We start from the raw sequence: 27,329 nt of genomic DNA on the forward strand, positions 1-27,329 counted from the left end.
TATACCCAGGTGTTCTTTGTGCGTGTGAAAAATATTTTTGGTATTCTTTAAATTTTTTCATATGTGTTTCTGTGAATACTTTCTCAGTTTTCTGTATGTATTGTATAAAATGGAAGCTATCCAGGCCCTGGATTCAATAATCAATGGGGATTTATTTGTGGATGCTTTGTAGTTTTGTTTTTAAGGATTGGTATTATTGGAAGATACTTTTGTTTTTATTCTTTAAACAAGCTATGTAAGAGTTCACCATTTGGAATCTCTTAAAATTGTAGTGCACTGATTAATCTAACAACTATAAAGTTTAGAGATGCTGTCTTACCTAAGAACTGATTAAATACATCAGGAGAGAGTAAAGAAGAGACTAGAGCATAGATTTGGCCATTGGTACAGCAAATTCTGTGACCTGCATTTTCTCTGAGGGCTCAGCTGAAACAGGGAGTATCTCAAAGGTAACTGAGCGAATGGAAAGGGCTTGCAAGTTTGAGGGAAGCCAAGTTCCAATGCTATGAGAGAAGTCCGGAGGGGTGACAGACCAAGGGGCCTTAAATTGGTTATCCATCAAAGAATCAGAAAAAGTGAGGGTAAGAAGGAAATTGAGAAGAATCCAGGAAAAATAATCTGACTGCTATTTTGTCATAGTAAGGTGTATGTCTGGTTTGGCCAAGGTCAAAGGGCTGATGGTAAGTCAGGTTGGCCAGTATCAGAGCCTAAACTGTGTGTTTGGGGATTAAGTTCTTGTTCGAAAGCAAGTAACCAGTCCTTGGGCAGTGGTCAGCATGTTGTTGTCAGTAAAACACACAGTCAGCCCCAGGGATGCCCAGTGTGAAGTGAGGGAGTGGTCCCGTGGGCAGGAGGAGTATGGCTTCAAGATCTAGAGGCAATGAAGAAATTGCAGTTAATTAAAATCATGCTACTCAAAATGTAGTTCATAGACTGGTGCTGGTCTGAAAACTGATTTTTACTGATCTGTAATGAGGCAGGTCTAGAAATTGAGAGTAAACATTTAGAAACTTTTTACCATAACTTTATAGAGTAATTTTAAGTCTGTTCAGTCTAATAATAAAATTTTGGGCTTGCATCTTACATGTCTTGGTTTTTTATTTTATTTTGCTACTAATTTAATTTTTATTGGATTTTATGCAAGTATGCTCTGCAACATATTGAGAGTTAAAAGTCAATAAAAATGAAAAAATCTGGTCTTTAACCACAGATATTTTGAGAAGCTCAAAATATCTCTTGACTATGTAAGAGAAATAAAACAGACCTCAGTGGGTCCCAGTTTCTTCCTTGCCTTCCACCTTTGCCCCATTTTCCTTTTTTTTTTTTTTTTTTCTGTTGTCTACCTCCCCTGCCTGGGAACTCTGAATACCTGATAAATCACGAGGCTTACTGAAATACTTCTCAGAAGATGCTATGCTGATGGTCTTTGGTACCCGGACTGCAGCCTTAGTGAATACCATCAGGGCACACATTCAACTTTGTCCTGCCCTAAAAATCCTGACCCTGTTTCAACTGGGGGCCACCCAGTCTTCAGTGCTCCCTGATAGCACATCAGCTGAATAAAGCCTTTCAGTTCCATTTGCATCCCTTAAATGGTTTCCTTCAACAACCGAATATTTTCATTTTCAAGTTGAGGGTCTGGGGATGAGTCTTATACTGCTGCCAATCTGTGTTCTATGCTTGACATTTTAGTGCTCAGGTATACACTGAATAGTAGATTTCCACACTCACCTGTCCAGAGGGACAAAATTTACTTATTTTCTGTTGTGTTGGACTACTGTAATTGAGGAGAGGGGCAGAGCAGCTTACTGGTCTCTCTGTGGACAGTTGAAATGGCACTGGGGCAGCAGTGGGGATGGACATAAGGACATAAGCACTTTTCAGGAATCACAACCAAGGCAAGAATCTAACCTCTAGACTTGGCATGAGATGGAGGTGTATCAGTCTAGACATTGGGAACCTCTTCAGAAGCTTCATTTACGTGGGGCACCACGGCAAGTTCAGATGACAGCGAGTATCACTGGCTGGCTGCTCATTCCCGGGGTGTAGGACTAGAGCCGTCTCACTTCCTCCTGCCTGAGATTGAGGGGGGCTCTAGGGCCTGCAGAGGTGAGGCTGGGTGTTACGGGTGTGTGTGTGCATTTGCCTGTGGTTAAGAACCGTTGGGCCCACCTGTGAAGGCAGAGAAAGGATATGTGGGCTGAGACCCAGGCAGGACTCTGCCAACTTCCTGTACTGAGTTGGGTGGGAAAGCTTTAGTTGGTCCATATTTATCTTGGTAGAACTTGAAGATAAAAGTTTACAGGTCTTAGGCCATAGAAAAGTTCAGAATAACAGAGAAAATCTGAATTCAAGGGAAACTTAACCCTCCTTGTCTATTGCTTTTGCCCTAGGAGGAATGACAGATGTTCTAATTCATGGAAATAAGGCAGAAAAGAGCTTTCTTTATCACCTGCATCCCCCCCCTCCCCATTTACTTAAGCAGCTGTTTAGTGAGCAGCTCTATGAGCAGGACTCTTTGCAGGTGCTGGGGTGAGTAAAAGGATGACTGTCTTGAAATGCCATTGTTGCTTCAAATCAGCTTTTAGTTTAAATAAGGGATGCAAACATAGGAAAAATTAAGTTGTACTACTTTGAATAGTTCAGGACCAAGAGAAGTTACAAACTCTGCATGGTTAGTAGAGAGAGTCACTATCCAAGGATCCAGAGGACGACCTGGGCACTGTGCACTGTGAAGAAGGACAGACAGAAGGGATTAGTGCCAAAACTGAAGGCTGGTTGGACTGAATGATGGGTATCCTATCTACCTCCCCACCATTCCCCTTAATACAGCACATGCTTAAACAATCACCATCCACATGTCACTAAACCAATCCCCAACCTGCCTCTAGGCACAGCCCTGGGAGAGGAAGCTGCACGTGGGACACAGCCACATCCTTATGAGCCCTCAACATACTCCAACTCTCAGATTCAAAGAGAGAGAGGGTGGTTCCCTAAGATGATGTACCACTGTGTGAGGTTACCCTATTTTTTACCAAAGGAAAGAAAACTTTAGCTCTTTTAGTGGAGGGGACCCCTTATACTAGAAAAGCCCTTCTTCAGTGAAATTCTTCAATATTACCTTGGAAATTCAGCTCTTCAACTCCCTGAAAGTTGGTATAGAAAACATTTAAGTCTATATGTGTATATGTTATGTGTATATAAATGTGTATTTATGTGTGTGTGTGTCTGTGTGAATGTATGTATTTGTGTGTGTATTTGACAATCAGAGCCCTCCTGATTAACTTTAATTCTAGACCTAAATTGAATACCTACTATGTGTCAGGACTTATGTTAGAAGTACTAAATAAATCAGACATTCCCTGTTCTCCAGGGATTTATAATTAAGTAGGAGAAGAGGTCAGAGCATTAGATAATTAAAATGCAGTGGATAAAAAAAGGAAAAAGGATGAGAGAAATTGCAATGAGTGAATCTGGGACCCTAAGAATTTATTTTGGGACTATGTCAGAATAGCGGTCAATGCCAAGCCTTTGTAAGAGTTCTAAAAATCTTAAATTAAAAACTGTTGTTTGATTTGACTATGTCTACTTATCTTACTGAATTAGCTATTTTCCAGTCAAATTTTCCCACCAAATTATAACTGTTGACTAAAGATCAGCTATTTGTATTGGCTGATCAGGAAAAATCCTGTGACAATCCATATACCTGCTAATAGTTATACCTAGAAATTATTCATTGGAACATCAAAAAGAAATTTGGAGCTGTTGAGATTTTATCTCATGGGATTGTAGGCCTAATATTTTATTTATTTTTCTATACATGTTCACATAAAATTCCACAATAAATTTATTGTACCCTTTAATAAGGTACTTTGTGCATCACTTTGATGTTCAAAATAAGCATATCACATGTTGGCGTATGAGAAAAAAAACGAATTGTATGTGTTCTTTTTTTCTAATCTGTAGTCTAATCTTATAAAACTCAGGGAGTTTTTAAAAATATACATACACTTTGTCTCTTCAAATACTTCCTTTAGGAGAGGCACATTAGAATTTTGGTGGGAGGAAGAGAGGCACTATAGTTATTTTTAACACCCTTCCCTCATCCACAGATACCGGTTTTAAATAGGCATGAAATAGGGGCACCCGGGTGGCTCAGTCGGTTAAGCATCTGCCTTTGGGTCAGGTCATGATCCTGGGGTCCTCCCAGTCTGCTTCTCACTCCTCCCGCCCCACTCATGCTCTCTCTCTCACTCTCTCTCTCTCAAGTAAATAAAATCTTTAAAAAAAATAAATAGGCATGAAATTCAAATAATAGTTATGTGCATTTTCCCATCCAGGTAACCAAAAAAGAAAGGATCATTTGGATATTTCTCTAAAGATTAAGCATTTCTCTAGTGTTCAACTTATCTGTATTACCTTTTATTTATTTTTATTTTTTAATTTAAATTTTAGTTAGTGAGCATACAGTGCAATAATGGTTTCTGTATTACCTTTTAATGGTTATTCATCTCAGTTGCTCATCCATCCATGTATCCATTCAAATATTTACTGAGTGCCACTATGTATCAGACACTCCTTCTGAGCTTGGTAAACAGAAAGACAAAACTATGTGTCTTCTTGAAAGTTAGATTTTAATGCAGCATTTCAGAAAATTGTTTTAAAAAGTAAAATATGTAATATATTAGATGCTGCTCAGTACCAAAAGAAAGATGAGGAGAATAAAGTGGCGGGGGGCGGGGGGATGAGGTGAGGAGGTTTGCAGTGCTACCAGAGCAGTCAACAAAGGCTTCCCAGAGAAAGTGACACTTGAATGAAGATCTGAAGTGGCTGAGGACAAGCTATGCCCAGATCTGGCTATGATCAGACAGAGGGGTGAGCAAGGGGTGGGGGTCCAGGGAGGCGAGGCAGAGAGACACTGGGAGAGGTCAGGCCAGCATGACAGTGTGAGGCCGCTGTGATGACTCTAGCTTGTCATCCGAGTGTGAAGGGAACCCACTGGACTGGCATGTTAGTAGGATCACTGTGACGTCTGTGTTAAGAACTAAGGAGGGGAAAAGAGCAGCAGCAGGGAGACGGGGTAGACACCAATTATGATCATTCTGATGGGAAATAAGCAGGGCTTAGGCTAGGGTGGTAGCAGCAGAGGTGTTAAGAATGGATTTTGGATCTATTTTATCGATATTCTACTTCTGGGTGTATACTCAGAAGAACTGAAAGCAAGGACTCAAACAAAGAAGCGCACACCCATGCCCATAGCAGCATTACTTACTATGGGCAGAGGTGACACGTTTCTGTTGATGGATGAATGGGAAAACAATTTGTTGTATACATGCACAAATGGAATAGTATTCAGCCTTTAAAAGGAAGGAGATTCTGACATGCTCTAACATGGATGAAACTGAGGATGAAATAAGCCAATCACAAGAGGACAAATACTGTGTGGATCCACTCATATGAGCAGTCAGATTCAGAGACAAAGTGGAATGGTGGTTGCCAGGGGCTGGTGGGGAGGAGAAGGGGCAATGCTGTTTAATGGGTGCAGAGTTCCATTTTATGAGATGAGAAGAGTCCCATGGGTGGAGGGTGGCAAGGGCAGCATGACAGTGTGGATGTGCTTCATGCCACTGAACTATACACCTCAACATGGTCAAGGTGGCACATTTATGTTATGGGTATTTACCACAATCAAAACAACTTACATTTTTTAAATGTAAGAATAGATTCTGGATGTATTTTGAAGACGGAGCAAATCCTGCAGGGAAGCAGCATGCCACTGAGCCGATGGGGTGGAAAGAGGCTTGGAGGCTGGCTGTACACGTTTGAGTCTGAGCAGCCGGGAAGGAAAGCAGAGCACTGTGGGAGGAATGGCTCTGAATGGAAAGCAAAAAGCTTGGTTTTACACACACAGACATTTCAGTTAAATTTCTCTCACCTTTCTTCTTTGGCGGGGAGAAGGGGATATTCTAACCTCATTTTTTGACATTTTATGCTTTTTGAGCTACCCATCACAATGGCTTGCAGGTCCTCACATTGTCTCAGCCTCCCACTGCGAAAATATACAGTCAGTTCTCTTTATGCACACTACTTATTCTATAAATTCCTCCACCCCAACACTGATGGAGCCACTACTGAACCACCGCTCCTAGGGGAAATATGTACATTTCATCTGTACACACATCTCACATAGATTATAATCTTCTCAACAAACCACTCGTACCAGTAGAGTCTATTTTCTTTATATTATGAAAGTGTTAAGTGACTTGCCTGAGGCCATCCCACTAACAGGTGCCAGATCTGGGATTCAAACTCATCAAATGGCCCCAAAGCTGGATTTGTTGGACTACACTGGCTGTTCCATCCTCTGGTCATCTCTGTGGGACAGCTGAAACAAGACGGCAGAGTGTCATCTGTTCAACCTCTTTTGGGAACATGCATGTGGGCTGCTTTGTACATGTCTGTGAATGACCACAAAGCATTGTCAGTATTGATTCGGGGATTACAAATAAGTTTTAGTGAGTAGGTGATTTTGTAAATATGAATCCATAAATGATATCATATATCATATCATATTGTATCATTATGTGGATATATAGATAATAGAAGATAGATGATAGATAGATATTCAGATACATCCAAGTCTACTGGGAAGTCAGTTTGAGCAATTAGAAAGGAATTGCCACTTTCACCAGAGCCACTGCCTGCTCAGTATTTATAAGGACTCTAGAGAACAAATGGCATTGTTAACAGAGGCTGTTAGTGGAAGAAAAAACCCAAGTCTTCAGATAGATTCTTGAGTGCACTCCTTAAGAATAAAAAAGATGCAATTACACGACTTCCAATATACCCCTCTGCGTTTTCCTTTTTATCTAATTTATGAACTTAGCTAATTACCTATTCAATAGCCTCAATCACTCAATTTAGGAACAAAGCAGGGGAAATATATTGAGATCCACTGTGTCAACAGCTTTCTAAGAAGCAGTTCATGTAATGTCATATCTTCCATGTTTTCAAAAAAATTTTTAAATGAAGAACAGAGATAATTTTCAATTCAACTTAATGCCAAGCAAATATGTAGGATGATTAGTATATAAGGAAGCATTTGACCTGTCAAAAAAGATGTGTATAAACAGCATCTGTAGAGAAGGCAGCTTGCCAGAATAATTTGAATATGCCTCAGAATTGTAAAAAAGAGAATTCTTTCAGAATATTAAATTATTATGACTCTCCCATTCATGAGTTAGGGCTGTATTTTTGTCCAAGGCAAAGGATCATCATTATTAAAAATAACAATTGTAGGTTACATTTATTGAGGTGTTGTGTAGTTATTCACCTACATTAACTCTTTTGCTTTTCATATAAACTCTCTAAGGTAGGTACAATTATCTCCAACTTACAGATGAGGGAATGGAGACATCTGAGGTTTAAATAACAAGTATAGATTCAAAGAGGGAAAAATACAGTTTCCAGCCTCCTGAAAATGATCGAAGGGTCCATCATTCTTCCATGTCCTTTGTTTCCCATATTTTAGGCTTCAATATATGAGAATTATTGAGTCAGTCTTTCCTAGATTTTTCACAATGTTTTCTTTTTCTAAAATCACGTTTCTTCTACCTGTAAGTTGTGCATTTTGGCTGTTGTCTGTTACATTATAAATCAAACAAGATTGGGCACATTTCTATAAATAGGTAAGGCCACTGGACAATGGTATTAAATAGGGAGCTCTCCTGCCATGTGTCCTGGAGAAAAGTCACTTCCTCAAGTCACAGTGGGGCCGCATGTGTCAGGGTATCTGCCAGGGGGAGGCAGAGCAGGCAACTTCGTGGTTGCAGTGATTTGAAGGCCACTGACTTCATAAAGCTCTCTCCTACCCATCTGGCCAAACCGGAAACTTCACCTTTAAAGTTATTTTCTTTGCACGTTGAAGACTTTTTAATTTCAAACATCCCTATTAGAGGGCCAATCCTGCAGGGAAGCAGCACGAGCCATGACTTAACACAGTTTGTCACGCTATCTGCTCAAAGTAAGATAAAGACCTGGCCATAGGAGGGGCGCCTGGGTGGCTCAGTCGTTAAGCGTCTGCCTTCAGCTCAGGTCATGATCTCAGGGTCCTGGGATTGAGCCCCGCATCGGGCTCCCTGCTCCGCAGGAAGCCTGCTTCTCCCTCTCCCACTCGGCCTGCTTGTGTTCCCTCTCTTGCTGTGTCTCTCTCTTTCTCTGTCAAATAAATAAATAAAATCTTAAAAAAAAAAAAAGACCTGGCCATAGGAGATGGATGTCTATAAGCAGGCAAGAGTGACTAACAAAAGAACTAGAAGGACACCAAAGATTATATTCATGTACCTAATGGCTGGTTTGTGTGTGAATGATAGAGAGAGAGAGGGAAAGAGCACAATCTCGTTTATAAAGTGATTCAAAGGAGATACAATTAGGACTCTTTTGCTGTTCATACTTCACCTTTGAGTCCTTCTTGGGCTAGATCTCTTAGAAATGACCACCAAAGCTTCTCCTGCTTCCTGGGGCCTTTTGATGGACTAGGTAGCTGGTACAGCTCCAGAGCAAGGGTTGCTAAAGAGGCATTTGGACATCCAGCGGATGTCTGAAAGAGCTGACAATCACTGTGGCCTCAGCTGATGCAGCTAAAAGGTCAATCCCATTATTCTTTGACAGCTGTGGCCCTAATAGCACTAGTGACAATTCTTCAGGGAAATCACAGCAGCCTGTGATCCTGAGCCCTTGGGAAGAAATGAGAGATGGTCTGAAGAGGCACCCCTGCAGGACAGAGAAGAAGGGAAGATCTGTGCATCTGTGCTTTCCTACACACCTTGCGGATCACAAATGACTATTTGAGCCTTCACTTAACCCATTGTTTAATTTGATGCCATAACCTATAACTTCATGTTAGGAATATAGTCTAGTTTAGGCATAATGGAATCTGTAATCAGCAATTGTGTTGTAGAAAAAATAAATTCTATGAAAACACTTTACATAAAAAAAAAATGGCCCAGCTATGTTATTAGTTGTTTATATCCACAGAAATCAATGGCTGTGGGACTCAAAGGAAAAAGTACATTTTTATGTTCTGAGAATTTCCATTTGTATTACATCAACATCCAGACCAGGAAGAAAGTATTTTGCTCATATGTGGTTATTTAATATATTTTTAAAAATCACTTGAGTACAATTCAAATAGTAGATTGCTTCAGAGTAGGTTTATTTCTGTTTTCTTAACATTTAATTCAACTCACAAAAATAAAAGAAACACCAGTTCAATCCTTTGGGTATTATCATAATAGTAGTGATAACCTCTAAGGCTAAGATCAAGGTTGTATGGGGCTGATATGCTCAAAGCATGAAAATGTATCATCTATCCTCTGCCATGTAGAATACATCTAAACCTTCTTCCAGTAAAGCAGCTTTTTAAATATTTAGAATAAACTACTCTGTCCCTTCTGAGTCTTCCCAGTAGGGTGACAATTTTCCAGTCCTTTCTTGGGTCAGGCATCCAACATGGTTGAAATTGTCTTTTAATTACTGAGAATAAATTTATTCCATAGCTTTAGATTTTGTTTGGAAATAACTTTTAAAGATACAAAGCCATTTGCTTCCTGATTCCATTTTCAAGGCTTTGCATATATACTATTTACGCAGAGAAAGAATTGTTTTAGAAAAGGGGTGTGTGTTCTTTGTTTAATTTACTGCTTGGTATCCTGCAGTCTATGCCTACAGGCAACGGGATGAATTCAGAAGGCTAAGCATTTAAGTATCCTGTACACAGTAATGACTGTAGGATGGAGGAACACAGGCTCTTCTTTAACCAGGACTGCATCAAACCCTGATCTTAGTGAGCTCTCCTTAGTGAAGTCTCAGGAGACTTCCTGGCCAAGAGCCAGGAAGAAAGTGAGGTCTCCCTTGGCTTAAACTCACAGGGAAGAGGTATTCCATAGTGCAAGGCTAATATTGGACATACAAGAATTCTTCATGTTATCCTTGTGAGGGGTAGTGTGACAGAATGCAGTGGTTGTCAAACTCTGCTCTACAGAACCCACACAGTCCCTTACTTGGGGTACCCTAAGTGCTATGCTTGGAGCGTAGTGGGAAACTGACTGGCGTTTGAGCTCCCTAACCCCATTTCGACTAGAGCAGCTGTGCTTTGTCTATTTTACATATTAGTTTCAAATTAAGTTTTTGTTTTTTGTTTTTTGTTTTTTAGAAACAGGATCCTTCTACTTTCCTTCTCTCATGCCCATTTTTCTAATAAAAGCTCTAATGTAGTTATTAAGGTCACTAGCTTTGAAATCAGAAATAGGTGGATTAAGATCTAGCTTTTCCACTTGCTAGTTCTATGATTTTAATGTCTTTAAACTATGGTTTTCTCATCTGTAAAATGGGCTAATGTTCATAAGACAACCACCTTATTATTAAATTATTATTACTAAATCATTAAATATGATCATGTTTAATAATTACTTAATTATTAAATATGATAATAGTGACTCCTTCACTCTTCTAGAAAAGCTTTCTTCCCTCTGCTTCCTCAATACCACCTCTATCAGTTAGGATTTGATCAGAGGAGTACAGGCACCATGATTGGTATAGAGTAAGGAACTCATTATAAGGATCAGACTTTATGTAATTATGGGAAGTGATGTGGTAGTCTACATAAAGCTGTTTCTTCTGCATCTTGTGTTGGACCTGAAGTCAGCAGGGCCAACAGCCAGGAAGGAAAAATGGTTGTGAGGTAGGGAAGGGCAAAGATAAACTACTCAGGAGGGAAAACTGGAACTAAAGACTGTGTCTAAGTGTTGGTGCCACAGCTTCAAGAATTTGGGTGACCTTGCACTGGCTTCCCACACCCACATCTAGCCCTGGATTCAGCAACACCAAAAGTGGAGATCTGGTGGGAGCAGGAGATATCCATGGTCCTGGTTCCTACCCTGTGCATCAGGGTGAGATATCAGGTCATCAATGCTCTGACATCGAGAAGTTCTAACTTCTATATTCTCTTCCCATCCCCATAGATGATCTAACCATTCCTATGGTTTTAACTACCACCAACATTTTGATGACTTCCTGGTTTACCAGAATATTCCTTGGCCTGAATTTTCTATTATTTATATTAATGTGCTGGAACTGGAATGACACAGACATCAAAAGCATGCCACTAGCACTCTGCCCCTCACCAATGACAGACTTGGCTAACAGATGATGGCGATCTTTCTTTATCATCTGGAAGGAGGGCTCATAATCTTTTCATAGCACTCTGGCAGCCACTACCAACCAATGAGAATTGATACATGAGCTGCATTATAATTTCTATCCCTAGTGGTATAAGTAGAATTCACTGAGGTGGAGCTTAATGGGAATAAGCAGGAACATCTAAATAATCTAATATAAAATTAGAGGAAATGAAAATTTGGCTTAGCAGAAACCTGTGTGGAAAAGACAGAATTGGTTGACAGTAGGTTCAATGTAAGTACATATTTCAGTGGGTCATTTTTGCCATACACACACACACTCTCTCTCTCTCTCTCTCTCTCTCAAAGCTTTAAAAGTATTGTTAGAATTAATGCTGCACAAGGGCTGTGACCATCCTGCTATGTGTTGTATACTGATGAAACCACCCTAGAGACTTGGCCTTCAGTTTGAGGGTTATAGCTTAAGAATGCCATCAACAAACAGGAAATGGCATTCAGAAGGTAATGATAGAGACCATGCAGGGAACTTATGTTATAATGAAGAACATTGTTGAAGTGCCAGTAGACTTTTAGCCTGGTAAACAGAACCTTAGGGGACATGATAACTTTCCTCAAGACTGTGATGTAGATACATATTGAAGAGATGGTAATAAACTTGTGCACAGAACAGAACTGAGGCCAGTGGCTGAAGTCAGCCATATTTAAAAAAGAACACCTCCAAGTGCAAGCCAATACAAACAATTCTGCTTATAAAAAACTTCATGTGTCCACCATGGGGTTTTGGACCATATCAATGGTTTCTCCAAAACTTGCACCTTAGGGAGCTTTAGAAAATGTAGATTTCTAGGTTGCACTCTGGATTTATTGAATCACAGTCACCTGGAATTTGTGTTAACAATTTGCACTTGATTCTCTAGTGGCCAGTGTGAGGACCACTGGACTAGATAAGCCCTAAAGAGCCTTTTGTATTTCTGTGACTTCATTCCTAGTCACCTGTCACAGGAGGCGGAATGCATAATGGTTAGGAGCTTGACTCCTGAGCAGAATGCATGGGTTCAAAATCCAACTGTGTCTACAACCAGCTCTGTGATTTTAAGTCTCTGTACCTCAATTTCCTCATCTATTAAATCAGGATAATGGTAGTGTCTGCTCATAGGGTGTTGCAAAGAGTAAATGGATAAAGTGAGCACAATGGTGCTTATGTATGGCATATATAATGTAAGTATTAGCTACTATTTTTTATACTGGAAGATGACAAATTCATTTAGAGGACCATTTGATTAATGAATGTGTAAGAAGTAGAGGAGAAAGAAATAATTCAAAACCAAACGCCTTTTTTTTTTTTTTTTACTTAATCATCTTTCAAAATGGTCCCAGCTTTAGTAAGCACTGTAATACAGAACATATGGAAATATTTCTTGGTGTGTTACAAGGTTATCAAAGCATAAATAGGAAAATGAAATTTACTTTCTAGTAATGTAAAACAATAGAATTTGTAGGGTGTAAATGAGGAGGAACAGAAACTGGCAGAACTTGAGTCTTTAGTTTGCTGAGGTTTTTGTGTAAACCCCCATCCATTAACTTTTCTTAATAAAATGAAATATTAAGGATCTTGGGTATACAAATCTGCTGAATTTTGGTAAATGAATATACCCTGTAACTACCATTCCAATCGGGTACTTTGCTCTGGAAAATTTTCCTGTGTCCCCTTCCAGTCAATCCACTTCCCAAAGACAACACTGTTCTGAATTCTGTTATTAGAGAATAGCTTTGCTGTTGTTGAGCTTTATATGAGTGAAATCATACAGTATGTGCTCCTTTGTGTCTGACTTCTTTACCTACATGTTATGTTTTTGAGACTCATTGATGTGGTTGCATAAGTTAGGTTTTTTGTTTTATTTTGGGTTTTTTTTTTTTTGGTTTCTAGGTATTATTCCATTGTATGAATATATCATAATTTGCTTATCAATTCGTGTTGATGAACATTTAGATTGTTTTGAGATTTGGGCTATTAGACATAAAGTTGTTATAAACATTCTTGTACAAGTCTTTTATATATATATATTAAGTTTTTGTGTCTTTGGAATACATAATCTAGGAATAGAATTTCTGAGTCTTAGGGTAAATATCTGATTAAATTTATAAGAAACTGACAGGTTTCCTAAGTAGTTTTACCATTTTTGCAATCTCCTCCAGAAGGTCTGAGAATTCCAGTTGTTTTACATGGACATTTACATTTGGTATTGTTGTTTTATTTGATGTTAGCATTTGTAGTGGGCATGAGATAGTATTTAGTTGTTCTTTTGATTTTTATTTCCCTGGTGACAAATGATGTTGAGCACCTTTTCATGTGCTTATTGATCATTTTTATATCTTCTTTTATGACTAATCTGTTCAAGTATTTTGTCCTTTGAAAAACTGTGTTGTATATCTTTTTATTATTGACATGTATGTAGGAGTTATTTGCATATTCTGCTATTGCACTTGTGCTGTATGCACTTGTGCTGTATCAGATGTAAGTATTACAAATATTTTTCTCGTCTTTAAGATATGGCTCACCTTTTTGTTTTCTTTATGGTGTCTTTTTATAAGCAGAAGCTTTCATTTTTTTATAAAATCCAGTTGATCATTTTTTTATGTTTAATATGTTTTGTTCCCTAGGAAATCTGTGCTATGCCAAGTTCATCAAGCTATTCTCCTATATTTTCCTAGAAGCTTTATAGTTTTAGCTTTTGCATTGAAATCTATAATTAATCTTAATTTTAATGTGTGCTGTGAAGCATAGGTTGATGTTCATCTTTTTGTTTCATACACTTATCTGGTTGTTCTAGCACTGTTTGTTGAAAAACCCTATTGAATTGCCTTGACACCTTTATTGAAAATCAATGAAAGTGGTCAAAAGGTACAAATTTCTAGTTATAAAAAAAATAACTACTGGGGATGTAATGTACAACATGATGACTATGGTGAGCAGTGCTACATGGTATATTCGAAAGTGGCTAAAAAGGTAGATCCTGAAAGTTCTCATAATAAGAAAAAATCTATTTTTTGTTTTCTCTTTCCTTTAATTTTTTTTATCTATATGAGATGATGGATGTTAACTAAACTTATTGCGGTGATCATTTTACAATATATGTATGTCACGTCATTATGGGGTACACCTTAAACTTCTATAGGGATGTGTGTCAATTATATTTCAATAAAACTGGAAAAATATCAATTGATCCTTTGTGTGTACACCTAGTCCTGGTGTTCCATTGTGTTCCATTGATATAATTATTGTGTTTTCTCTCTATTGTGTTCCATTGATACAATTTATCCATCCTAATGCTAATGCAACACTGTTATGTTTACATCAACTTTTGTAGTAAATCTTGATATCCTCAAGTGCGAGTCCTCAAAATTTTCTTTTTTCAAATTGTTTTGGCCATTTTAGGTACTTAGATTTCCACACAAATTTTAGAACCCACTTGTCTATTTCTATAAAGAGCCTGTCAAAATTCTGATGAAGTTTGCACTGAATCTGTAAGAGAACTGGTGTCTTAACGGTAATGATTCTTTTGGTTCATGAATATGGTATATTCTGTTCCTATTTAGGTAGCTCTTAATTTCTTTCAACAATGTTTTGTAGTTCTCAGTCTTGTACAGCTCTTACTAAATTTATTCCTTTTATTCCTAAGTGTTTTAAAATATTTTTGATACTATTATAATGGTATTTTTCATTTTTATTTTCCAGTGTTTGAAGCTATTTTAAGAATGTAATTTTTTTTTCTTTTTGGTACTGGCTTTGTGTATGGTGACCTTTCTAAACTCACTTATTCTAGTAGTTATTTTGTAGGTCCCTTAGGATCTTTTTATAAACAATCATATCCTCTATGTTTTTTTTTTTAACTGCACTGCCTAGAATCTCTGGTTCAAGGTTATATACAAATTACAAGAGTGACATTCTTGGCTTTTTTCTGATTTTAGGAAACTGTTCAATATTTCACCATTTAATGTATTAGCTGTAGGGTTTTTTTTTAAGATTTTATTTATTTATTCATGAGAGACAGAGAGAGAGAGAGAGAGAAAGAGGCAGAGGGAGAAGCAGGCTCCCAAAGAGCAGGGAGCCCAGTGTGGGACTCAATCCCAGGACCCTGGAATCATGACCTGAGCCGAAGGCAGACGCTTAACCATCTGAGCCACCCAGGCACCTGCTGTAGGTTTTTGATAGATGCTCTTTATTAAATTAAGAAAGTTCTTTTCTAGTATGCTGAAAATTTTGATCATTAATGGATATCAAAATTTGTCAAATGCTCTTTTCTGCATCTATTAAGACTATATTATATTCTCATTTTGTGTGTTAATGTAGTGAATTATATTATTTGATTTTTAAATGTTAAACCATTCTTAACTTCCTGGAATAAACAAACTTGGTTATGATGGAACTGATATGTGTACATAGATACACACATATCTATATCTGTTTATGTGTTTCTAATTTTTAAAGGATTTTTTTGGTCATATTCATGACAAATATTGGCTTGCAATTTTATTGTCTTTAGGAGTCTATCAGCATTTTTACTGGTGTTGTGTTGGCTCAAAAATGAGTATGGAAATATTTCTTCCTCTGTTTACTAAAAAGAGTTTGTGTAAGTTGATATTATGCAATCATTTAATATTTGATAGAATTGTCCAAGGAACTTTCTGGTTCTAGAGCTTTCTTTGTGGGAAAATTTTGGACAAGAAATTCAATTTCATTAGTAGATAAATTGCTATCCTGATTTTCTATTTCATCATGTGTTAGCTTTGGTAAATTGAATTTTTAAAGACATTTGTCCATCTCGTATACTTGGTCAGATTTACTAGCATAACATTGTTCATGATATTCTTTCTCTTATTATCCTTTTAAAATGCCTGTCAGACCTGTATTAATAACAGTTCCTTGATTTTCATAATTTATGTTCCTTGTTTTTTATAACCTCCAACAGATTTGCTATGATACATGCATTAATCCTTTCTGAAAAGCAGATATGGGTTTTGTTATTTTTTTCTGTAATTTGTTTCTATTGTATCAATTCTTCCCTTTATTGTTTCTTTTCTTCTACTTGGTTTTGGTTTAATGTGTTTGTTTTTTTTCTAGTTTCATAGGATTTAAACTTTGACCATTGATTTTGAGCCTCTCTTCCTTTCTGGTATGAAGCTATGCATGTCCCTCTAAAAACTGATTAAAGACTGATTAACTGATTAATATGTAATATTGTCATTATCATTCAATTCAAAATATATCCTAATTTCCATTTGGATTTTTTCTTTGAGCACAGGTTATTTATAAGTATTTTAGTCCTTTTTATAAATATTACCATTATTTATTTATTTCTATTGCAGTCAAAGAAACCACTCTACAAAATATAATTTCTTGAAATTTAATACAATTTTTAAACGGCTCATCATCTTCCTTTAGTTTACTTCCTATATATACTTGAAAAGTTTGTGTATTCTGCAATTGTTGAGTGTAGTGTTCTATAAATATCAGTTAGTACGTGATGGTTGATAGTTTTATTTAGATGTTTTAAACTTTACTGACTTTTTTGTCTTAGTGTTTTATCAACTACTGAGAGAGTAATGTCAAAATCTCCTATTATTATGGACTTGTCTATTTCTTCCTCTCTTTCTACCAGTTCTTGTCTCATGTATCCATAAGCCTTATTATTAGCTAAATTGCACTTAGAATTGTTAGGTTCTCCTGATGAATTCCTCACTTTATCATTATAAAACACCCTCCTTATATCTGGCAATATTTCTTATCTTGAAATCTATTTTGCCCGATATTAACATGGCACCTCCACTTCGTATGCTTATTGTTTGCATGGTATGTCTTTTTCTATCCCTTTACTTTTAACCTATAAGTGTACAAAATATACCTCTGGGACAGTATGTATTTAAATCTTGCTTTTTATCTAGACTGATAATTTCTGCCTTTTAAATGTTTCGTCCAATTATATATAATATAATTATTGATATGGTTGAATTTAACTAAACCATTTGCTATTTATTTTCTATTTTTTTCCATCTGTTTTCTATTTTCCTATTTTTTCTTGCCTTCTTCTGGGTTAGTCAAATATTTTTTATTATCCTATGTAATTTTTCCATATCTCTTTAGCTTTATATTTTTGTATTTGTTTCTAGGGAATTATAATATTCATCCTTGAATGACCGCTGTCTATTTATAACTAATATTTACCATTTTATGTAAAATATGATCTTTTAACAGTATTGTTCTACTTGTATCCATTCTTGTGCCATTGTTGTCATATATTTAACACGTATAAATACATTATAAACACCATAATACACAATGCGATGTTATCTTTTTTTTAATTGTTTTCTGTCTTCAAATAAATTTAGAGGAATAAAAAAGATAGATACCCATATATTAATCATTATGGTATTTTTCATTTTTTCCTCTAGATCTCAGTTTACATCTGGTGCCATTTGCTTTGCACCTGAAGAACCTAATAAGCATTTCTGTAATGTAGGTCTGCTATTCTCTTAGTTTTTGTCTGTTGAAAATGTTGTTATTCCACTTTCAATTTTGAAGGATATTTTTGTAGAATATAGAATTCTGGGTTGGCAGTTGCTTTGTTTTGTTTGTTTTTTGAACAGTCCTAGCCCATTTTCATTCCTGGCCGTCTCTGCTTACTATTCACTCTCCCTGGACAACTCTCTAACCAGTTTTTCACATCACAGCCTAAGTCTTATCACTTTGGTTTCATTTCACACTTCTCAGAGAACTCTGTTAAATACCATACTGTCCAAAATCACCCTTCCTCCCCATTTCTCTCATTACCTGTTTACATTCTGAGTGACACCTTCACAATCTATAATGTGTTTATTTGTTTACTTGTTTCTTTTCTTTGAACCTGACTAGCTCCATCAAAAATTATTTGGTCTGTTTTATTCTCTGCTACATTCTTGGCATTCAGCAAAATTACCTGGCATTGTAATAAAGGTGCAATTATGTTTCTGTAATGTAAAATGGATCCAAGCGAAGTTGCAGGGCATCTAAAGTCTGGCTTTGTGAGACTTGAAAAGACACATTGAGTAGTCCCATACTGCTAAACACTCCAGGACCATCTGTTTTACACACTGTGCTAAGAATATAAACACAAAAGTGATGCATCTTCAAGAAGCTTTCCCAGATTTTCTGAGTTAGAAACAATCTCCTCCTCTATTCCCATACATTCCACTCCTCCTGACTGTGGTACTTTTTATGATCTACCTTACACTGTTGCTATTTGTATACATGCCTTCTCTCTCCAAGTGGATGGCCATCTCCTTGCAGCAGTGACTATATTTTCCAACACATACCAGCAATCCTGCAGAAATAACCTTTAGGTATGCAAAGGTTTCAGGATACTCTTAATATGGTATTCCACTGAAATTGAGTTGAATAAGAAAGTTAGCATTTTTGTTTAATAAGATTCTCTAGTTCTCTGAGGAAAAAGGAGCTGTATAATTCCAAACTAATTAGGATTTCAACTGAGCATTAATAAAGGCCTAACTTCCCACTGAGGACACTGTGTCATGTGTGGGGGAGGACTCCTCTGCCCCTTCCCTGCCTTTGTTCCTGTTTATACCCACTGCCTTTCTAGTTTATGCTTCCTGTAGTTTACATTGTAATAAAGTGCCAGATATTTCCTGCCCACGCCTCTGTTGGGCTGCAGAGCATGAGAACTATAATGAAAAGCACAGATCAGAATATTTTTTAGATTTGTTGATGATCTTAAAAATGCCCATATTTAAACATAAATATTTATGCCAGTTGCCAAGCTGAACCTCCATTTGTTATGAGGCGAACTTTGATTTGTCTATAGTCTGAAGAGGATCTGTATAAATAGTAGGTACCGTTTATTATGATGGCAGTGATGGAAAACCCAGGGAGGAAGGCCTGAAGCTGGTTTTCATATTCTGATTCCATGCATAAAAGAAGGAATGGACCAGTCCTGGAGAAGCATTCAAACAGCTCACATGCTGGTTGTGACAACTTATGTTCTCTGGGTTTGGGGACTACGGTCATCTTTCTGAGTCATGCACACCTGTGAAATGGAAAGGTGATATAAACACAGCTCTTCTTTATGGCCTAGCTTTCTTTTCTTTTCTTTCAAGCTGAAAAGAGTTCTTTACTCTCATTCCTAGATACATAAAAGTTCTATGCCATTAATTGATCTATGCAGGATAGTAAAATAATTTTTCAATTATCTCCAAACTTAATTAAAAGTTAGTTTTTTCCCTTCCCTCAGGTCAGATCTGCTTGGGCTGCCTATTTGCTGTGAGAAAAGAGAGTTCAGTAGGCTCCTCTCTTTTCCTCTGCCCAGGGCTCTTGCTTTTCTTCCAGGGTTTTCTTTTATCCCTTTAGCTCAGAAGGTTGCCTCAGGTTCCTCCAAGGCTGAGGGATGCAGGGTCTCAGGTTATAAATGCAAGGGGGGATAAAAGTTGACTTGATAGAGAAACATACAAAGCTGGCATAGATGCTGCCAGATTCAGCAGGGGCTGCAAACTGACTCTTCTTTTCATGGGGTGATTTCATGGCTTTTCAGGAACTCAGCATTACTTGATATGGGCTAAGTATTTCCTCTGGGGTCACTTTAAGCCTCTAAATATCCAGCTGAACAGTTTTAGCATTTTCTGTTGAGGTCTTACTGTCCCCAACTCCAATATCCAAAATATCACCAAACCATCTCTGCTCATACACAGGACACACATGCGTCTGTGGGAAGCTGTCAGGTATCTCTTACTCTGACAAGCTGTGTGAATACATTCCCAATCCTGCCACCTTTCTTGCTTTGCCATCAAAGTTGCTAACTGGCCACAGATTCCAGCATTTTGAATCTTGCAGGGGTTACAAAGAGTCCAGTACATGGCTTCCCAAGTGCAAGGAGACACTTCTGAAGCTCTTTAGGGAGTTAGTTCCACTGAAGTCTTTTCCCATAGGTTTGAGGTGAGAAAGAAGGACAAGTCCAATTCACAAGGAGGAGGGTAAGTAAAACAGTACAATATGACTCCTTTAAGAAATCTTCTACCTATTTCTTTCTTTCTTCTTCAACCTCTTTTTTAGACTGGTGGTGGGTGGTCAGCTCGGGATTAGAAATTGGTTCTTGACTATTTTCTTTGGATGCTTTGAACTGGGGCTCTCATACTTCACTTTAGTAATGTGGGTATAGGGCTTCAACTTAGGGCCTCATCTGTGACATTGAGGAAAAGGATAATTCCATTTTAATATCACTTTGAAATCATAGTAATAGCCAATTTATGTTGATCACTTGTTATGTACCAGATACTTTTTCATACATGCTTTATCTCGCTCAGGCCTTCCCACAATCCTTTAAGGAAAGGGAAGTCCAGAGAAGTCAACTAATTTGTATATAGTCACCCAGGTTGTAGGTTACACAATTCTACCAACACTGTGCATTATTTTCCTTTTAGAAAAATGAGAATGATTTGTCTCTTAGAAAGAAAATGCTATGCATTCATCAGGGGAAAAAGTGCTATGGCTGTTTATAATTCTGGCTTTACAATGGTAAGACGTAGAGTGTTGGAGCAAAATTAATAACAACTGTCACTTGATAAGCATTTTAATATATTTTATTTGCCTAATTCTCAAAGCAGCCTGGTGATATGAATGGCTTTGTCTTCATGTTGAGGCCAGGAAGAAATTGCATGATTTCCCCTAGATCATATAACCAGGAATGATTGGAGCCAAGATTTAAATTCAAACTTTCAGATCATGACTCACAGTTTACTTTTCTCTCTATTCTGATGGGACACACTAGCAGAAGGAATGTGTTTCATGTGGGTCTCTGAGCTATGGCAAATGTTTGAAGTTTGGTTAAAGCTACTTTCTAACACGTTTGACTCTAGATGAATCAATATTATAAAGAAGTCAACATTTTTACTAAACTCCTTGAAAGCAAAAACATCTTATTCATCTCAGAATCCCTAGTGCCTGGTCCAAAGTTGATAATTAATGAATGAATTGAATGAATTAAATTAATAAACAAATTAATGAGTAACTTTCTTTTAAACTCTTTGGTGGAAAGTAAGCTTTTATGTGAATTAGATTATTATCCATCTCTTGGGTATTTACATTTTATAAGATGATCCTGGAAGAATTCAAATGAACAAGGTCTAAAGTTGAATTTGTGATTTTGCCATTGGAAGAGGGTTCCAGAATTTTTCTCTGGAGTCTCAAATTTCATTGCAGATATGACAGCATACCATGTCTATATGCCTTAAGGAAAAAGTAGAATTGTCTTTGGGTTACAAAATGTCCAGAAACATTGTATCTCAGGAAGCATGTTCTCCCCCCGACCACTTTTTAAAATTATGTTCAATTTACCACGTCCTAATAATTTTAGGCATCCAGAAATGGAGCAGCCTGCTTCTAACTTCTAGTAAGGGAGGTGTTGGCTGGGCTCTGTAAGGAGGACTGAAGTGTTGGTGGGGTAGACCAGATGCCCTGTGAGATACTCTGTCCTGAACTTCTAGAGATTCTGGGATTCATTCAGGTAGTGATGGCAAGGATGCAGCTAATCAAGTCCGTCTGTTGTCCACAGGTCTGAGGCGCAATTACAGATGTACCATCTGCAGTGTCTCTCTAAACTCCATAGAACAGTATCATGCCCACCTGAAAGGATCCAAACACCAGACCAAGTAGGTACTTTCATGCTTTCACCCTTCAGTCCTTCTATATATAATTTATAGCATGGTGAAAAAAAAAGGCTAAACATTTTACTTATTTCAAAATAAGCCAGTAGAAATGACATCTCTTTATCTCCAAAGCTCCCCTAATATTTATGCTGAAACCTCTAGGGTCTGCCTAGCACAACTTAAAGAATGGCTTCTCCTTTTTCGGCACAAGTAATGACAGGCTCTTTTGTTTGCTTGTTTTCATTCTTTAATTTTTTTCAAGAACAGTTCACATTTTCACAAACTTCGGGAAACTTTTAGATCTATACTAAATGTTTTTAAATAAACAATGTTATCTTTGTTTGGAGGATGTGCCAGACTTCAGTGTTGTGAAGTCAAATTCCATGAATGTCTTCTACCACTTAACATTTCTAGGTGAATATTATTGATTAGTATAGAAACCTAACAAATCCTCTGGTATATTCACATGCATGGCTATTTCCAATTAAATGGCAGCTCGTTCTGTTTTGCCTCCCAAATTCTCATAATTTTAAACCAGAAAAGGCTATTGGGCATAATTTAAACTATATTATACTGTGCATCTTTTAAAAAAAAATCAGTGATGTTAACTTTGTAAGTATTTAAAATAGCTGCTAGGACTACTAATAAAATCTAATAAAATAGGAAAAAACAAAGAATATCTCAAAAATATATAATTTTCTTGAGGGTAATTGTTTTAATTTCTCTCATATTCATTAGCAGAATCATTCAACAGATTTCACTGTATCAAGGCCTCATGAATAATGAATGATTCAGCCAACAAACATTTATTGAATGCCCACTACATGTCAGACTCCGAGGTATGCCCAGGGGAAGAAAAGATGATTGAATTAGGCCTTTCTCTTGTGGAGCTCCTTTCCAGGCTGGAGAAACAGCCATGTGAACACAGAGATTATTCTCTAATACTGTGTACACCCAGAGCTTTGAGTACCCAGGAGGGAGCAACCAAGGCAAGATTGACCGGGACATCTGTACAGAGCCTGCACACATAAATGAGATCGTGGTCTGATTTTGCTCACCATCCTAATAACCATGGTGCCTAGTATGGCACTCAATACATATGAAGGGCTTCATAAACATTTTTGATTGAATGAATGTGTGATTTTAAAAAGATGAGTAAGAATTTTCCAGGCAGGGATATGAGGAAGGTGCGTTCCAGGCAAGGACATTTTTTTGCAAAGATATAAAGATGTCAGTCACAGGGGTCTGGAGTAGTGAGGAAATTTAAGCCCAGAGTTAGATATGGACTCTCTGAGTTTCCTCAATTTGTGCCATCTCATGAGTCAAAGCCCCTTTCATGGCTTGCTTTACTCCAATCCATCCCCAGAGGATTTTATCAAGGTAATTCTCCAAAACAGAATATTTTCTCTGATTTGTAATGGAGTACCTAAAGCACTTGTATTGAATACTGGACACTGCCACCCCCACCCCAAACAGTCTATCCATTGTGTCTAACTAGCATGTTGTAAGAGGCACCAAATGCATTCTAATCCACATGAGTCTGATGGACACAGAGATACATTGCAAGTAGCTGCAACAATAAATGATAATCTTTTAGGGACATGCATTTATTGCTCCTAATAAATAGAAAATGGTAGACAATAGTGACTTTAAGTGCACAGATTCTGTAAGTAAATAATGCAAATAGTATCTCCAGCTTCAGGAAAATATCTACCTCTCTATGTGTACAGGCATTTTCACATCCATCATCTCATTTAATCCCCTGAACTACCTTCAGATAAATGTCATTCACCCATTATTTTATACAAGAACACGAAGGCTAAGAGAGGCCAAATAACTTACTAAACATCACCTTGCCAAAAATGGCAGAACCAGGACTGAACTTAGCAGTATCTAACTCATGCTTCTGTTTATCCTGTCTCTCTGAGTTACTACAGACAGGCCTGGAATGGAGGACTGACAGTAGAGTATGATGAATTTTGAAAAAGAGAGCATTACTTTCTCAGTGGCTTTAATAAATATTTGTGACTTTAGAAAGATGCATCTCCTACCATGCTGCCTTCTTTCCGGTAAATAAGATACTTGTCTCTACCTCAAAAGCACAAAGTTGCTCTCCTTCTGAAGAGTGAAATGAAGGAAACTGAAGAAACTAATTGCATAAGCCCTGTCCCCCCACTGACTGTTTCATCTGCCCTCATAGCTAATGGATATTGTGTGTGTGGGGGGGTGTGTTTCTAAGACAGATTGTTCCATAATTTTCTTGTAATCCCTTTGTCAGGTTTGGTATCAACTTTATGCTGATCTCATTAAACAAGTTGAGAGATTTTCCCTCTATTTCTAATCCCTGAATGAGTTTGTGGTAAACTGCTATTATTTCTTATTTAAATATTAGGAAGAATTCATTGAGAAGCCATGGAGATTATACTGTAGGAATAGTTTTATTAAAAAATAATTTCTTTAATGAAACACTGCTCATATTTTCTATTTCTTCTTGTATCAGTTTTAAATTAGTTATTTTTTTCAATGAGTTTGCCATTTTATCTACACTTTTAAATGTATTGGTATAAAGTTGTTCATGATATCCCCCAATTTTATTTATAATTGTCTGTAGGATATTTTTCATTCCTGATATTGTTTGTCTCTTCCTTTCTAAAAAAAAATTGTGATCAATTTTGTTAGAAGTTTATCAATCCTTACTAGTCTTTTTGATGAATGAATGTTAGGGTTTGTTGATTTTCTCTGGGTATAGTTCTTTTCTGCCATTAAAAAATTCTTTTCTTTCTACTCCCTGTGGATTTAATTTGTATTTCCCCTTAGCTTCCTCTTAGGACAGTCTAGGTCATCAATTTTCCAATGTTTCCTTTCTTCAATATATGCATTCAAGGCTCTCAATGTTCCTCAACAGATTGTTTTAGCTATAATCCACAAGTTATTTTTTTGTATCCTAGAGATTTTAGTATGTAGTATTTTTTATTATTATTTATTTCAACTTATTTTCTGATTTTTACTGTGATTTCTTCTTTTACTCATGATTATTTAGATGTGCTTTGCCTACAATCTAATATGTGGGGGATTTTTTCTATTTATATTTTGGGGGATTGATTTGTACCTGGATTCCACTGTGGTCAGAAGGCATACTCTAAATTATTTCAGTCTCCTGAAATTTGTGTAGACTTGCTCTATGCCCCAGGCAAATGTTCAATTTTGGTAAAACTTCATGTTCCCTTGAAAAGAATGTGCCTTTTTCAGTAATTGGGTAAATGGTTCTATATATCAATTAGGTCAAGCTTTTTAATCTTGTTCAATCTTCTATGTCCTTACTGATTTTTTGTCTGCTTAGTACATTCATGAGAAACAGGGACTTAAAAAACTTCTGACTATAAGTATGGATTTGCCTATGTGTCCTTTAATTCTATTTCTTCTCTTTATATATTTAAAGGTACACTATTAGATGCTTACAAATTTAAGAATTTTTCAAAATATTCCTATTGAATTGGCCCTTTTTATCACCTTTCATCATCATGAAATGTCCTTTGTTGATTATAATACTTCCCTTAAAGTATACTGACATCTTCTACCCCCAATTCTTCAAAACTTTCAAAGTTTTCCCTTTAAATTTTATCCAGCTTCTATTTTTTCTCAGGTGGAAGGTTAGTATGATATCAGAGCTGGAAATGGAAGTCAGCCAAATGGTTCTTAATGACTCTAATCCGACCGATTAAATCAACATAAGTATTAAGGTGTCAGTAATTTTCAAGGTCTTATATTTACATTTTTAGTAATAACTTCTAGAGAGGGGTTGAGATGAGAGATTATTAAATTGTATAGTGGAAAGAGCACTGAATTTTGAGTCAGGAGATTTTATTTCTAGTGCAACTTTGCCACTGAGTGACCAGGGGCAGTGGCAAATCTTCTTCAATTCCCTTGTAGATAAGTGCTTAGTGATGACAAGAACATGACAAGTATGTGTCCACTTCCCATACCTTGCTCATGACGCTGGTATTCTTTCCTACTAATCCTGAATTCAGCCTTAACATTCTTCTCAACACAGGTCCCCAGTCAGCCTTTACCATCCTTTGGAGGTAGCAATATTCCTCCAAAATTATGTCCACAAAATTATGTCCAGAAGCTCAGAATGTGAACTTTTTTGTAAATAAGGTCTTTGCAGATGTAAGCAGTTAATCTCAAGACGTCTCAAGAAGAAATCATTCTGGATTTAGGGTGGCCCTAAATCCAATGCATGGTGTCTTTATGAAAGGAAGGAAAGGGATATTAGGACACACTGAGAAGCAGGCCATGTGAAAACAGAGGCAGAGACTGGGATTGTTTCTACAAGCCAGGGAACACCAGGAGCCAGCAGGGGCTGGTAGCAGCAAGGAAGGATTCTCTTCTAGAGCTTTTGGAAGGAGCTGTTAACACCTTGATTTCAGACTTCCATCCTCTAGAACTGAGAATAGATTTCTGTTGTTTTAAGCCCCCCAGTTTGTGGTACTTTTTTTAAGGTAGCCCTGGGAAATGGATACATTGTGAAACCTACTTACCTTGTTCCACAAGTATCCCTTAGTCATGTTTTTCTGGGCACCTTCTTCTTTGTCTATGCCAATAATGATGATGACAATGATGATGGTGGCTATGGCAAGGGTGCAACCACTGTTACTAGAGTGACACCTCTGTGCAACTGGGGTATAGCAACAAATTAAAGGGCTCTAAAAGTGTTACTATATATAATATGCACAGCATCCTTGTTAATGACCAGATGTTCACAGCTCCTTTTTATAGGTTAGAAAATTAAGATTCACAGAAGTGACTTGTCCAAGACGCCAAAAATATTTGGTTGGCAGACCCAAGAGCAGAAGTCAGGTTATCGGCCATCAGTACTATTACTATTATAATAATACTTAAATAATACCATTATTATCATATTGCTTTTTACTAGTAGTAAAGAGACTTTTTCTTTTTTTGGCAAATATCATAAACAGCAAAATGGCAGTCAAATTTTGCTACACTATTAAATAGCAAGAGAAATATTAAGTATCTAATGAGATTAAAGGTTTAGAAATGCAAATGACCACATTGACATATGAAGCAATTGCCTATTAGTAGATTTTTCAGGGTTTCCAGGAGATATAGTCTGTCAATTAGTACAAATGATTAAAATGAAATTTAAAGGCACATGGGTACATACTGTAGAGTAATGAACAATTCCCCCATAATGTACTTAAATTTGAGTTTAGGGAACACTTCAAGCCTCAGGACATTATATTACCTAGAAATAATGGATATAAAAGTTGTCATTACTTACTTTGATACTTCAGTTGGTTGAAAATGAGACACAAGTGTCTAAGAGAATAAATCAGGCTGACCAAAAGTTAGTAGAAATTTCTACATGTGCTTCTCCTTTGAGAAGAAGCTTTAAATGGTAATATCCATTGCTTTTTCTGC

The 27,329-nt window shown here is 37.0% G+C and overlaps 1 protein-coding gene across 1 annotated transcript in view; it reads left to right on the plus strand.

Annotated features, from left to right (window-relative positions):
• The window catches only part of ZMAT4 (zinc finger matrin-type 4), a 371,996-nt gene that overhangs the window by 293,376 nt on the left and 51,291 nt on the right, over positions 1-27,329 (plus strand). The window contains exon 6 of the mRNA XM_027597341.1: positions 21,794-21,890. Coding sequence (XP_027453142.1) covers positions 21,794-21,890 — 97 coding nt within the window. The remainder of the gene's footprint in view (positions 1-21,793; positions 21,891-27,329) is intronic.

The sequence above is a fragment of the Zalophus californianus genome, chromosome 2 (assembly GCF_009762305.2).
Source record: "Zalophus californianus isolate mZalCal1 chromosome 2, mZalCal1.pri.v2, whole genome shotgun sequence".
NCBI lineage: Eukaryota > Metazoa > Chordata > Mammalia > Carnivora > Otariidae > Zalophus > Zalophus californianus.